The sequence below is a fragment of the Megalobrama amblycephala genome, linkage group LG10, assembly GCF_018812025.1.
Source record: "Megalobrama amblycephala isolate DHTTF-2021 linkage group LG10, ASM1881202v1, whole genome shotgun sequence".
NCBI classification, from domain to species: Eukaryota; Metazoa; Chordata; class Actinopteri; order Cypriniformes; family Xenocyprididae; genus Megalobrama; species Megalobrama amblycephala.
In genome coordinates, this window is record NC_063053.1 from 33,089,387 (window position 1) to 33,105,875 (window position 16,489).

The 16,489-nt window shown below is 35.3% G+C and overlaps 1 protein-coding gene across 5 annotated transcripts in view; it reads left to right on the top strand.

Annotated features, from left to right (window-relative positions):
- pde10a (phosphodiesterase 10A) overlaps positions 1-16,489 on the top strand; it is a 145,718-nt gene that overhangs the window by 65,961 nt on the left and 63,268 nt on the right. For all 5 annotated transcript variants that reach the window (XM_048205811.1, XM_048205807.1, XM_048205809.1 and 2 more), the window contains exon 2: positions 15,473-15,604. In XM_048205811.1, coding sequence (XP_048061768.1) covers positions 15,520-15,604 — 85 coding nt within the window. In that variant the 5' untranslated portion in view covers positions 15,473-15,519. The remainder of the gene's footprint in view (positions 1-15,472; positions 15,605-16,489) is intronic.

Here is a 16,489-nt window from a genome sequence, read left to right on the forward strand (position 1 = left end):
CTGCCACCATGCTGACTTGGGGTGTTGACGCACTTTGCTGCTTCCCAGTCTGCATGAGACATCACAGCGGTAGGTCGCACAAAGTTTTTGCGGTGATTCAATTAAGGCCATGTTTCATGTAACAGCTGAATTCACATGATATATTTGTATGATTGTAATCCAAAACCCCTCTGTGATGTACATTCAGATGTTTCGTTGATTATTTTTCTTTACTTAAGTTACTTTTAATATCTCTCTTTCTCAGCGTTGTGCGTTGCTGCCGCATGCTGTTTGTATGCTGCACAAGTCCTCATATATTGCCATTTGTGTTATACAGAATAAAGTGAGGACCTGATGGCAAGATTTTTCGCAGTCTGTCTTTGATTACGACACAACGCAGAAAACACACCGCTACACGAACACGTGAAATTGGTCCCACATGGAAAAAACCTATATAAACATATATGTTTCAATATAGGTTTGATATAGGTTTTTAATATATGTGACATATATAAAATTGGCCGTTTTCCTATATTATGTGTACATATATGTACATATATGTGTATATATATATATATATATATATATATATATGTGTACATATATGTGTGCATATATGTGTACATATGTGTGCATATATGTGTGCATATATGTGTACATATATGTGTGCATATATGTACATATATGTACATATAATATAGGAAAACGGCCAATTTTATATATGTCACATATATTAAAAACCTATATCAAACCTATATTGAAACATATATGTTTATATAGGTTTTTTCCATGTGGGAAGAAACTCATACAGGTTTGGAACAACATGAGGGTGAGAAAATGATGACAACATTTTTATTTTGGGGTGAACTATCCCTTTAAATTTCATGAATTCTTTTTTTTATTATATTATTCTGCCTATTATATTCAATTTTCAATTCAACTTCATTTGTATAGTGCTTTTCACAAAATATAATTTTACTGTATATTATGTTGCACAATAGTGAAATTTTGTGAGACAGCATCATTACATTTCATGAATTATTCCTGTTATACAAAAAAAAAGTAGCTATTTGTTTGGCTACGGTTCTTTTAAAGGTGCAATATGTAAGATTTTCTGTACACTAGAGGTCGCTAGAGGCCTATTCAAAACAAAGGCGTAGCTTGATGACGCCAAGTTTGAGTGCAGAATCTTGGGACATGTGGTCTTCACCTCACAGCCGGTGGAAAATAATCAGGATAGGACTCGGGAAGAAATCATGTTCATGAATGCGACCCTTTAACTTTCACCCCTAGATGGAGCCAATGAAAAAAATTTTTTCTGAAAATTCTTATTATTGAACATATAAAAAATTACCTCAAGCTGTTTTTTGTCAAAATGTATGTTTTTATCTAAAAGATATAAAACTCTACCGTACGGTTGAGATGTCAGTTTATGGTAAATCTTTTTGACCACATTTTTTACATTTGCAGTACTATTTTATGGGCTTTTCTGAATAATAAACATACCTGTAACAGTGTTAATATGTCTTAGATACCTTCCATAATTATCAGGATCCACATGAAACTAAGTTTATTTAAAAAAAAAAAAAAAAAAAAACATTTATACATTACATATTGTCTTGTGGTGGTCAATATGATATCCAGATCATTTTCAGTGAATTTAATTCATTACCATTTCAATAAATTCAGCAAATTTCAGTAAATTCAGGTAATATGGCAATTTTTCACAACAGGAATACTGCAAGTTTTGTAAAATATCTAAGTCTAATTATCGTCCATAAATTCTATTTTTAGTCATTTTACTTGAGCTCCTGAATGTTCAAAATTTTTCCTAATTTTTTGATTTGGTTGACAGGTACAACCAACCATTTCAGAGTGCTTTTATACATGTGTTACTTTATAAGCACTCTCTAATGCTCTGCTGAAGCTTGCAGTGTGAAACAAATCATACCATATGTAGGAGTGTGAATGCAAATACTAGCTACACTTGCTTGATTTCACACATTGTGAAATGAATTACCAATATTTGCAAAATGGACACTATTGCTGTTGCCATAATAGTCTTCTTCTTCATCAGTTTTCTCTAAAAACTTGCAAAATCTCTGTCAAAGTACTACAGTTGAAGAAGAATTTAGTTCGCCACTAATATAAAAATATGTTTGATATCAGGGGTGGGCAAACTCTGGAGGGCCACTGCCCTGCATAGTTTAGCTCTCCAACCCTGATAAAACTCACCTGCCTGTAGTTTTCTAGTAATCCTGAAGGCATTGATTAGCTGGTTCAGGTGTGTTTGATTAGGGTTGGAGCTAAACTCTGCAGGACAGTGGCCCTCCAGGACCGAGTTTACCCACCCCTGTTCTATATGAATGCAATCCAGACATGCTATATCTGCCATTTTTGACATTGCAATGTAAATTGTGTTGCTTCCATGCAATTTATAAGTCCTCTTCCAAGGCCTCATGAGATAGTAAAGTGTCTTTGTATGTAACACTCACTTTTCATTACCCGATCAGTTCCTTTCCACTATACGCAAAATGAAATACTGCATAAATGTATGTGTGAGTAACATTTATGAAATTGTATTTTATATTCCATTAAGTTTTTACTATGTCTGCTTGAGGAAAAAAAAATATATATATCCCTATGGACATCCTCATAATCCACTCTTAGATGACCCTATTGTAACACTTCAGTTCCTACCATCTGGCTATTTTTCCCCTTACAGACATATCAACCGTACGGTCACGCATAGTTTTGGAAAGTCATGGCAAACAGGTGTTTCTGTATTTATCTTATATTTTGCCAGATTTCTATTGTTTAGACTCTACCCTACTAACTACAACATTGTGGTTTGATTCCCTCCTTAACTGATACCATGTTTAACCCTATTATTCGATGACCGATCAGCAACTTCATTCTTTCGTGTGACCGACTGAAGTGTGCAAACTGATGCGGTCACCTGAAAATTGAAAATTCCCATCCCTCCATGACAAAAGCAGATAATGGGGTGGGACAATAGAGCTGTGGTAGATTTTTGTCTCATCTCCTTCATTTGACTGATTTTTTTCACACTCAAAGTAAGGTCTACCGTACGGTTGAGAAATCAGTTAAAGGGTTAACGTTACTGTAGTATGAAGCAGAGCAAGACCGAGTGTTGTGGGAGCTGAAAAAGGCCGCTGGAGCGATTGCGCAACACACGCCTCACTAGTAGCGAAATTTTTATTATGCCACAGTCGCCGGCGCTGCTTCCGCTTTTCAGGGGTGCATTTCCCGAACAACGATGTAACTCGCTGCTGAACTACCATAGTACGATGCATCGTTGAACAAATCAACTAGCTAGTCACGGCTGTTTCCCGAAACCGTATTGTCGCAAACCTGTCGTTCAACCACGTTGGTGAATGACGTCACGCGGGTGGTGGAGTAATATCTTCTTTAAATGAATCCGTTTGAGGTCGAATTAATGCTATAATTTCTGCTATAAATTACGGACATGGCATTAGAGGACTAATTCTCATTTTCCTCAGTTATTTTGCTTTATTCTCAGATTAAATCAAATGCTTGTTCTGACATACTAGAGCACGTACGCACATGCACACTCTCCAAAAATGGTGCTTTAGCTCTCTTGACAAACTAAAATATATAAATATGTAAATTTGTATATATTCGAAATAAAATATATACATTGTACTTAATGTAAGCTTGCTTATTTTGCTCAAGATAACGATTTATTAAGTCCACATGTCATAAAAACAAGAAACTATGCTTCTAACCACAGCTCGAGAGCTGGCGTTCCAACCACACAAGTTTGCAACGCAGTTTGCAAATGTTGGTTTGAACTATGGCTTCGGGAAACACCAAATCGTTGAACTATGTAAGTAACGACGGAACTTGCGATGTTAGTTGGCTAACGATGCTTTTGGGAAACGCACCCCTGGTCATGAGTATGAGGTTACGCAGCTCTGTTTATCATATTAGATACATTTGAGTGTGTTGAAAATTATGTTATAATGTTACTCTGTGCGTTCGCTCGGTTGCTGTGAGACACTGTTGCACACTGCAGTAAGCTAGATCGATTTTTATAATATCATATTAAATGCTGGATGGCTTGTGTTGATAAATGGCATGCAATTAACCGTATTAAGTGACATGTGGCCAAGTATGGTGACCCATACTCGGAATTTGTGCTCTGCATTTAACCCATCCAAGTGCACACACACAGCAGTGAACACACACACCGTGAACACACCCGGAGCAGTGTGATGTATTGTATGATGGAGAAAATTCTGTATTACTGTTACTAAAAATAAAGCTGCATCTGATTATGCTATGTTAGCTGAGGCATGGTAAAGCCTGGTACTCAAGAAAAATTGGTAATGGTAAAAATCAAGAAAATTAGATTTAAACAATAAGACTAAACGTGTTGAGCTATATAACAATAATTCGTTTTCTGTCTCTAAATATATAAAAACAGTTGTTCCCTTGTCTATTAAAACATGTAATATATTAAAGCGTCTTTGGCGTTTCCATGGTTTCTACAAAATAAAACCAGAAACCGAGGGTAACGCGGGTATGATGCCACTGACAGGCGACTCCTCACACGTCCCGGAGCCTTGGTTAAATTTGCAATTTTCTCACGATTAGTCCAAATAGTTGCAAACATTTGGGATATTGTAAGTACTCAAGTGAACAAAATATATAACATTGGCCTAGTGGTTTTTGGATATTTTACTGCAAAATTCTTACATATTGCACCTTTAAGTTCTTTTAAAAATTATGCACCAAATGTCATTTCCATCAAAATGCGCATCAATTTTTGATCAAGATCTTGTATTGACAATGCAAGAGTCAAGCACTTTGTAAAGTCTACTCCAGCACATCCCTTTCAGTGAATTTAAGGTCTGGACTCAGAGGTGCCAATTCATGTGTGAAAATGATTCTTCATGCTCCCTCCCGACCATTCTTTCACAATTTGAGCCTGATGAATCTTGACATTGTCATCCTGGAGTATGGACATGATACGTCTTCCTTACATGGTTGTTTAAGATATGAAAAGCTACACACTCCATCAATTAGGGTTAGAAGAACTGTTGCCAAACATATAACATGCTAGAAACATAATAATCACTGCAATAATGGTCCAGTCTCTTAAGCAACTGCGTATTTAAATTCAAACAGCAACTTTTGGATTTAAATACTCTGATTGTGAGCAATAGTGAAGCTTGACATAATAAATACCACTAATAACCATAAAATCATTAATTTACACAACAGTACACTGAATATTACTTCATATTTCTTTGAATTTGGCTTCACCTTCACATGTGGAACAAAGAAACTAAAGCTGATTTCTATTCCAGCTTATTACGATAACATTCATTAAAGTTCAGTTCTGTTTGGGGAAGTGAAAAAGGTTGTTTTTGACTTTGTGGAGAAAAAACCCGATGGGGCACGGCAGTCCAGTCATCGCCATTGGCTGTTTAAAGTGTTATGCAGGGATAGAAAGGGTGGTGAGTCTTGAGTGCTTCGTGGTTTTGGGCTGTTGCTTTGGTTTGCTGTTGTGATCTCTGCCGTCATGTGATGCATGCAGAAGCTTTGATGATGTTGCATGTGATTAGACCACTAATATTTTTTAAAGCTCATTTTCCTGTAACAGAACAAACAATGAAAAGGAACAGTGCAAGGTGGACTTTGTAATGGGGTGCCAAAGGGCTGCAGATATGTGCCCTATTTTTTGTTTTATGCAGCCTTTAAAAAGGACTAGGATAAGGAGAGGAAGTATTATAAGTAGGGGTGACTCACATCGGGTTTTCAACATCAAGATTTTAGGTTAAAATATACAATGTTTTGTACAAAAATACATCTTAAGTGCTGTGACTGTGCACCATTCGTCTTAAAGCTAGGGTGTGAATTATTTTTTCAGTGTTAAAATATTTACATTTGCTATTATCTCAGTTTAATATACAAAGACAACAATAAGTACACCATTAATAGAAGCATCTACTATTAAACACTGACTATGTGGTATTTTAAAAATGACTCTGTTTGTTTGAGTATCCCAACCAACCTCACAATATGGTTGACCGATATATCAGTGTCCGTAAGATTAATGTTACCTTGTCTTTAATTGAAAAAAAAAAAAAAAATGATTCGCAGTGCACACAAACTTAACTGGTAAAAGTGTGTTTACTTCCTTGTGAAAAATACTGTAAAAGGATTTCAGAATCAAGATGTTGCCATCTGAAGTATAAGTAATTTTACTTTTTTAATTCATTTTCAAATAATTTATTTCTGATTTATTACATATCAAGTAAAATAAATATGAATTATGGGCCATCAGCCACCCTGCTCTCTAAGATATCAGAATCGGCCAAAAAAAAAAAAAAAAATCAAACATCATTAAAGGGTAAGTTCACCAAAAAATGAAATTTCTGTCATTAATTACTCACCCTCATGTAGTTCCAAACCCGTAAGACCATTGTTCATCTTCGGAACACAAATTAAGATATTTTTGATGAAATCCGAGGGTATCTGATCCATACATAGACATCAACGTCCATGCACCTTTTGAGGTCAACAATTCAAAAATTTCTTCTCTCCCCTGTCAGTCTTCTATGCAGCTGACGCAATGAACGCAGTGCAGAGTTTCCGTGTTCTACGTCAGAATGCCTACTCATATTGGCTGGCCCCTACGTCAGCATCACACATCATGCTGCTCATGTGTAAACAGTTTTTCAAATTAAACAGTTTTTTACTTTTTAATCACCATACTGGTATGAAGTGCCATGCATTTTTGAAAACTGTATAGGCCTACACCTTTTGCATTCCGGCGTAAGCTTATAAAACAGTCATAACTTAATATCTTTCATCTAAAACCATGTTGTATCTAATCAGTAACTTCTCATTAATGAGTGAATGCACAAAAGTTTTAAAGTTTTGAATGTTACCATGCTTTTACCATGCTATTACTTCATTTACATCCTTTTTATTAAATTAGAAATTCTTTGAAATGTATTTTTTTTTTCAAGAACTACAGCAAAAATTGATGCAAGAAAGATATATGTTTTTATCAATATTTATGAGAAATGTTATTTGAATATATCATTAGATGAAATTTAGAACAACATATAATATGAGAATTAGCAGTATGAACTCCATTGGATTTAATTAAATTCATTTGAAACTTGTGACTGCTCTAAACAGTCTAAATTTATGAAACCTACGTAAACAACATCAATATTACTCTATAATGTTTTTTTTTTTTTTTAAATAATTTTACTTGCATAAACTTTAACTTTCATATGAAAAAAATGATGATGATAAACAGCTTAAATATCTTTTTCATGCTGCAGTTGTTCATCAGTAGGTGGCAGAAAAGTGAAATGTGGACCTTTTCTTTTCCAAACCATCTTTTCTTTGTCAAATTTAGACTATTTGGTTTATGGTTACTTACACATTAAGACATTAATTTGTTTGTCATTTTATTTTAATTCCAGAATTATTGAGTGTGCATGTGCAAGCAAGTTTATAAAAAAAAATGCGGACCCAGTGGGAAGGGAAAAATGTGTGTGAGTGTAGGAAAGATGTTTAAATTTCATGAGTAAAGCCACACTTTCGAGTCAAAACAGACCTGAACGCAAAAGGTGTAACAATTTATTTTTAATGGTTATTTCTTACAATTTTTTTTTTGTTTGTTTGTTTAAAAGTATAAAAAAACTTTTAGCAAACTTACAGAGTTTCATCTTTGTACTAAAAGCTATGGATTAAAAAAATATATATATATATATATATATATATATATATATATATATATATATATATATATATATATATATATATATATATATATATATATATATTAGTGTGTGTACCTCTTCCGGGTTAAAATGGACCCGAATGCAGTACACTTGGGTTAAAGGAACAAAATTATTCCATGTAGTCTTTCAAATGGACTACGTGCAAGATAATTAGCAATAGTTTTATATGGCATATAGCATGTCACAACTTGTGTCAAATTCCCAAGTGTTTAATGTCAAATAGTGTATCATAAAATATTATATTTCAGATCCGATATACATGTAATATTTTAGCCTGGACATTTGGTAGGCCTTTTTTATTGGCTTTTTTCCTATCACATATTTTAGTAATCATTATAAATTAGGAATCATTCGAAAGCTTAACACTCCACATTTATCCTGTGAAAACAGTTTTGAAATTGGACGTTGTGTTTAGGGCTGCACGATTTATCGCACGATGCGAAAAATAACATTGAACTCAAACGTAATTCTAAGGCTGTAATTATTTATGTGCAGCTTGTCAATGAAGTATGGCTCCAAATGCTAATCCATCTGAAAGCACTGCGAGTTTGAGTGGATTATAATGTACATTTAAAAAAGCAACACGCCTCAGACATCTTTCCAGACATGAGAAGCATGGATACAGTATATGGATTTTTGAAAATGACCTTTCATGCAGTGTGTAACACAGCTCTAAGTGAATGAAAACATCCTGCAAAGTTTTAAATCTGAAAGTGCACCGTATATAAAGTTATTGTCTCCCAAAAGTAAGAGTCGACTCTGAGTCAATTAAATGAGTCGTTTGTAAAACGAATCCCAAGATGTTCCGTTGTGACGTCACAACGAAACATTAGCATATTGCCTGCCCACTTATTACGCACACATACACCAGGGAAAATTCGTTTTTTCAACAATACCACAGCAGTACAATCTTTTGTTGTGTTCCCGTCATTTTACTGATGACTGCTTCTCAAACCTCGGGGAGTTTAACACAGATTCACAAAATGCTTGGTCTTAAAATATGGATCAATGCCCAGTTTATTTGAACTAGCTTGTTCCTCTGAATCTCAACCTGTATGTAAGATTAATAATCTATGTTTATATTTTCTAGCGATCGTTTAAAATTCGTGGTTTTGTATGTTATGTTGTGTAACGTACACCCTCGTCTGTATGTCTAACCGGCTAACTCACATTTCTGTAGTTCTGCTATTCAGATGTGGGTCCAGTATTGTCGATTAATGCAGCTTGTCTGTCTTATTACTTGGAGTAATGATCAAGGATGGAACACGACTTTTTTTTACAAAGTGTAATACATTATCAGCTATTGACGTTTGTGCTCGGCTAACCTGTCAGTTTACAACATACAAAACAAACTTTTTTTTTTCCTCTGTGTTTTTATTATTACAGTATAGTGGAGCTCTATCTGTATTGTAATAGGATGTTAAGGTGCTAGTCCACGCTAACTAGCTGAAGTATTCTCTCTGTAAACAGTAAACACCCCTTGTAATGTCAAACAATGATATAGCCATCTTTCTTTGTTAATAGTTATGACGAAAAAGTCTGTACACATCTGGCCTATATCTTATGTTAGAGGTTTTCAGCTTCGCTTGGCATTCTGATACAGTTCCCACAGGTGCACCTACATAAAGTATAACAGTGACGCTGCTATCGCGTCTCATAAATAACTAAGTTGACACTTACCATATAGAAACGTCATACTCCAGTCGTAATTGCGAATCAGTTTCTGGTTGATCGACTACTTCAGACGTTTCATCGTCGGACTCGGGCTCGAACTGATACGGTAAAATCGATGCTATCTTTTCTGTCCATACATTGTATACAAAATGTCTTGTGAATTGATAGCTGTCATTCAGTTATGGCAATGGGCAAGCAGTGCGCGCAGTACAAACCCGATTCCAAAAAAGTTGGGACACTGTACAAATTGTGAATAAAAACACAATGCAAAGTGGAAGTTTCAAATCTCAATATTTTATGCAGAATACAACATAGATGACATATCAAATGTTTAAACTGAAAATGTATCATTTTAAGGGAAAAATAAGTTGATTTTAAATTTCATGGCATTAACACATCTCAAAAAAGTTGGACATGGCCATGTTTACCACTGTGTGGCATCCCCTCTTCTTTTTATAACAGTCTGCAAACATCTGGGGACTGAGGAGACAAGTTGCTCAAGTTTAGGAATAGGAATGTTGTCCCATTCTTGTCTAATACAGGCTTCTAGTTGCTCAACTGTCTTAGGTCTTCTTTGTCACATCTTCCTCTTTATGATGCGCCAAATGTTTTCTATGGGTGAAAGATCTAGACTACAGGCTGGCCATTTCAGTACCCGGATCCTTCTTCTACGCAGCCATGATGTTGTAATTGATGCAGTATGTGGTCTGGCATTATCATGTTGGAAAATGCAAGGTCTTCCCTGAAAGAGACGACGTCTGGATGGGAGCATATGTTCTTTCTAGAACTTGGATATACCTTTCAGCATTGATGGTGCCTTTCCAGATGTGTAAGCTGCCCATGCCACATGCACTCATGCAACCCCATACCATCAGAGATGCAGGCTTCTGAACTGAGCGCTGATAACAACTTGGGTTGTCCTTGTCCTCTTTAGTCCGGATGACATGGCGTCCCAGTTTTCCAAAAAGAACTTCAAATTTTGATTTGTCTGACCACAGAACAGTTTTCCACTTTGCCACAGTCCATTTTAAATGAGCCTTGGCCCAGAGAAAACGCCTGCGCTTCTGGATCATGTTTAGATATGGCTTCTTTTTTGACCTATATGGCACGGTCGATTGTGTTCACCGACAATGTTTTCTGGAAGTATTCCTGAGCCCATGTTGTGATTTCCATTACAGTAGCATTGATGTGCTACAGCAATGTGATGGGCCCGAAGATCACGGGCATCCAGTATGGTTTTCCGGCCTTGACCCTTACGCACAGAGATTGTTCCAGATTCTCTGAATCTTTGGATGATATTATGCACTGTCGATGATGATAACTTCAAACTCTTTGCAATTTTTCTCTGAGAAACTCCTTTCTGATATTGATCCACTATTTTTCGCTGCAGCATTGGGGGAATTGGTGATCCTCTGCCCATCTTGACTTCTGAGAGACACTGCCACTCTGAGAGGCTCTTTTTATGCCCAATCATGTTGCCAATTGACCTAATAAGTTGCAAATTGGTCCTCCAGCTGTTCCTTATATGTACATTTAACTTTTCCGGCCTCTTATTGTTACCTGTCCCAACTTTTTTGGAATGTGTAGCTCTCATGAAATCCAGAATGAGCCAATATTTGGTATGGCATTTCAAAATGTCTCACTTTCAACATTTGATATGTTATCTATATTCTATTGTGAATAAAATAGAAGTTTATGAGTTTTGTAAATTATTGCATCCTTCTGTGAGATGATGTGGCTTCTTACACAGAATAAGGCAGTCGTGTGTTTATTAATCATGTTTAATCAATCAAAGCGCTTCAATGTTCTGTTTATTCAGCTACAGTGATATAACATGTATTATATTCTTCTGTGGCAGTGCATATTTGGAGTTCCAGTGCAAGAGCGCCCTCTGGCTTTCAGATGAAGAAGCATTTACTACTGATCGCAGAGCCGTACAGCTCTGACAAGCTGCGCATAAAACAATCGCAGCCTTTGCCAAATCGTGTGCGGTTTAATCGAGATAAAGCGTGCAGCCCTAATTATGTTACCATAGGAGTACTTTAACTCCTTTCAGCAGGCTATATTAAATAAGCGGAAAAGTAGACTTTACCTAAAATATATATTTTTGTATAAAATGAAAAATGAGTGCATTTGCTTTACAGTAAACTTCTGTAATTATTAAACATACATTTTTTAGGCTGCTTTCACTTCTGCAATAATCTGCAATGTGTCTTCTTTTTAAAGAGAGCAACCTTAGGTCTGTTTTCGAAAGCATTCAGGAATCAATTTCAGATCTATGCTCAAAAAAGGGGGTGACAGTTATCAGGTTAATATGAAGAAAGACACAAACAGCAATTATCTGGTGCTATTGTCTAAGTATGTAATATCTCAATGTGTTCATGCAGCAGGAAACCTCACAGAAGGTCGGCTAGTGTCGTTCCTCTCTTCTCACCTCAGCCTGTGTGTCTGCATCCCCTCCAGTGTCTGATTTATGAAGCAGTGTTCTCTGCCCATGTGCGTCAGCACTGGCTCTGGGAGTCTCGTGAGGCGTTGCGCTCCTGAAGAGCTGTGTCTCGTGTCTGGACAGCATCAGTCGGCAGCAGCCCCCGGCCCCCTCCTGTTTTTTTCTCTTTCACTGTCTCTCTCTGTGCGTATACAGACTTGTACCTCCATACATCAACATGCTTTTTTTCCCCCTGAGCTAAACCCAGCTTTCAAAGGTTGCTTTAGCTGAAAAATTTCCATCATTTACGGAATTAAAAAAAAAAGCATTGATGGATTATTCAAAATGTTTTCCATCATTTTCACAGATAAAATAAGGTGTGTAGTCTACTCTGTTTCTGTATTATACAAACATTCTGACAGTAAAAGGATTCTAATAGGAATTAGAAATGAAGGTTTAAAAATAATGTTTTAAAGTGCCCCTGCAAAAATAGACCAGATGAAATATGTGAGTGAGAGTTTAATGAAAGGACTAAGAGATTCCAAGTGTAGTCCAGTGGAATAATTCATAGGATGGACCATTCCTGTTCGGCAGTTCCTTTTGATCTCTGTAATGTTTAAAAATGAATATGCTTGTTTTATACTTTAAGAAAGTATTTCTATAAAAGGGAATACCAGACGTTCAGAAAAAAATGTTCTGGTCAAGTTCAGGCACTATGTTAAACTTATCTGAACTTATTATAACTTGATTATTTACAAAGATACGCTTATAAGCTTACATAAGGTCAGTTGAAGTTCATTTTTAAATTTTAAACATCTTTTGAAATTTTGATAATACCATATCTGTAATTTTGGCAAGCAGGATAGAATATTTTATAGTGAAACAAACCAACAAATACACCATGTAATCATAATCAAATACATGCTAATACACTGTAAAAAAAATATTTTCATGATTTGTTATCACAACATTTTTTTCTTTTGTCAAATCAACTTCAATAATTACATAATATTTTGAGTTTCTGTTGATCAAACCAATCGCCTTCATTGTATGAAATCATTTTTAATTTCAATAAACTCAATAAAAATTGAGGCAACCAGGTAACTTACTTTTTTAAGTTAAACCAACAATTATTTTTTTTACAGTGTACATACTGATGTATGTGCTATTTTCCAACCAGAAACTGTCACTTTTTGGAGGATGAAATTAAGTACTTGCTAAACAGACATTACAAAACACTAAGAGCATGGAAAGTGAAGTTGAGGACACTGGAAAAATAGTGATTAAAACAATATTCCCAATACTTTCTTAATTATTATTTGTTTTATATTAGAAGTCAGAAGACATCTGGGGACCATAGCTCAAACCAAAATAGTTAACATTGTAAAAATGGTCAGTTTAATATTTTATACCAGTATATTGAGACATATATGTTGCAGACACAAAGATATATGAAGGAATGGCTTGGATAATGATAATTAAATTCAGGAGGACTGATGGCAAAAAATATGTTGCCTTTATTATGTAGCAATTTCAGAATAAAAAGATAAAGCCACACACCCAGAACACAACAGTTTATGCATTAAAACTAAGCATAAAAGAAAAAAAGATCGGAGATCGGGATATGCCATGGTAGAATTAGGTGAGAAAATGGTAGGGTTGTAGTCTGACGTACAGTGATTATTTGCAGTGCAACTCTGCTAGCTATACAACTTTTTGCGTGTGTGGATGTGTATGGATATGAATATCTTTCACACATCTGGTTTGTTTTTAGGGTTCAAAGAGTGGAGCCTTTACCATTCTCATCTGTTTTGTCTTTTATTGTTGTGCACCAAAACAGTCTGTAGCCTCTCACTACCCTTTTTCTGCTTGTGGGAGCTCTTGTGGGCTAGCTTGGGTCTCAATATCTTCCTGCTAACATGTGTGTGTTTGTATAGTGTGGAACACATGCCTCCCAGCTGTGTTTCCCCCGAGTTTGCACATTAAGTCAAGACGCACATATGCTCGGTTTCAGTTGAGTCTATCGTGGCATTTTACAAAAAAAAAAAAAAAAAGATTAATGCGTAGACCTGGGGTATTTAATTAAAGTTCCTGGAGGTCCAGTCTCTAAATTTCCATTGACGCAAAGCTCTGAACGATATACAGTTACACAGTTTTAGTGTTGTAAGAACTTTGCATTTAATTTCTGGTAATTTTTTATTTTCATTTTTTTACATTTTTTGGATAAATGTTTAAACTGGCAGCTGTAACTCTTAGTAAAAAAAAGTAAGTAATAAATCCTAAAATTCTGTTTAAATATATTGTCTGTAATATGCCACCATTGCTGTTAACTGCTCTGGTTGGAGAAAAGGATTTTTTTTCTACATATATTGAGAAAATGATTCATGATCTATGTAGAAACAATTTTGGATCTGGACCACCATCCTCTAATTGGTGACCTCTGGAGTAGACTGTAGAAGTGAGTCTCTAAAGGCTTAAAAGAAATTTAAGACAGATATATTTACGAAATGTAGTTTTTTCTGGATGTTTCAGCCAAACTTTGTTCATAAACATAAAGATCAGTGATAAGTAACGTTTTACTTTTTTGTCTTTAGCCTTTAAATAATTGCAATTAATATTTTGCATGGAAGTTGACACGCACTTTAAATATTGCTTACCTGCAACAGTTGGTAAGCAGTAGTAAATATAAAAACAACCATTAAAAAATAAAATGGGGTTCTACTAGAACTACCCACAAAAGTGAGGGTGGTTTGTTTTTAGCTAACTGAAATGTGCTTAGCTTCAGCAATGTCCCAGTAAATTGGTGTTTGCCCTGACAACAAAGACAATAAACAACAGCACTTAGTAAGCTCTCAAACACTTAATTGCCTATTAAGCACAGTCAACTTGTCATTCTTCTTCCTGTGCCTCCAAAAGGGCCTCTTTGTTTGTCGGAGAAGCCGCATGTACTAAAAACACACTGAGCTGTATAATGGGAGTGGTCCCAGCATAGAGCCTTGCAGCACCCCAGCACGAAAGTGCTGAATGAAATTTGTGATGTGGAAAGGAACAAGTTGTTTTACCAGCATCCGTCACATGAACAGACCATGTATTAGTTTACATTCATTCAAGTTTTACATTTTCCAATCCAGCCTGAGTCCTTTAAAACTCCTATATACTCCTGCACAAAACTGCATACTTTTGCTCAGTCTGGGCCTCTGAATAAAATTGAGGTGTTTTTGTATTCCTTGAGTATGAGCTCCATATTCTCCTATATTATAATACATTAGCCACAAAAGCCTAATGTATCAAATATGATACTGATGAAAAAAAGCACATATCCAATAATATAAAAACACATCCAAACCTTTTTGTATTATTTTTTTCTATAGGTTCAATGAACTGTTCAAAAACAGTTTTTTTTTTTTTTTTGTCATTCTTTACAGGGTTGAGGACCGTAAACTATTTTGCCTGTATTGATGTGTTTTCTTTTGAACAAGGAACAACGGACAACCATGTGGAACCATGTAGAAGACCTAGATGTTCTTTTTTTGTGAATGAATGTTAGGGGAAGAATATAATCTCGATTACTTTGTTGCAGGTCTGACGGATGAGAAAGTGAAGGCGTATCTCTCCCTCCACCCGCAGATGCTGGATGAGTTTGTGCTGGAAAGCGTGAGTGCGGAGACGGTAGACAGATGGCTGAAACGGAAGAACAGCAGTCAGCCTGCAGGTACGGACTCATGGCCGTGTGTCTAGAATATTCTGCAGTGTGCTGTCAAAAATAGTCCTGCGTTTACTTGCTGCAACAGTGTCTTTGATTTTTGGGGGTGACTTTTTAGATGTCATTTCACACAAATGTAAACATGATATTAGTATTTTGAATGCATACTTCTGCATTTTGTTAACCCATGTGTCTGGAAAAAAAAAATGATACAGTAACAGTGGTTCTCAGCTGATAGGTCCCTGGTTTGGTCTTTAAAAATACAACTAGCCATATAATTGGACATAACAAAATAAATAGATTTTTTTTTTTTTTTTTTAAAGAAATAAAAATATTCCCAAATAATTATTTTGTTGCTGATGTCAAAGGTTGTGTGTCCACTAAAACTATGGTATTTTGGCACAAAATCTGTCCCTGGGTGATATGGCTATTATTATTATAGCTGGCCCTGTATTTATATAAAAAAATTCATTACTTGAAATAACATAAATGTTAACTGAAATACAATTTCAGCTAGTTGCAAAGGCATCATTTCTCATTTTATTTTAGTTTATATTTAGTTTAACTATAATTATAGCCTACATCACTGGTCCTGAAGCAAAACCAGTTGAGAAGATGAAAATGTCACTGCTTATCGTGACACATTCATATTGTTTAATTCTATTTGGATACTGGTTGTACAAATTAGAAATTTAAGACATTTTGTATGTTCATTAATTATCATAAATATTTCTTGCACGTTTGAGGCAAAAAATGCATTATTTAAATTCATTTTTAATATCTTAATCTAACAGCCATTTATCCTTTCCAATTTGACAGGAATCTATATGACAGAGTAAATGTAAATTTCAACAGTACCCTAAAATAATTAAACCTTAATTTTCCTTTGAATTT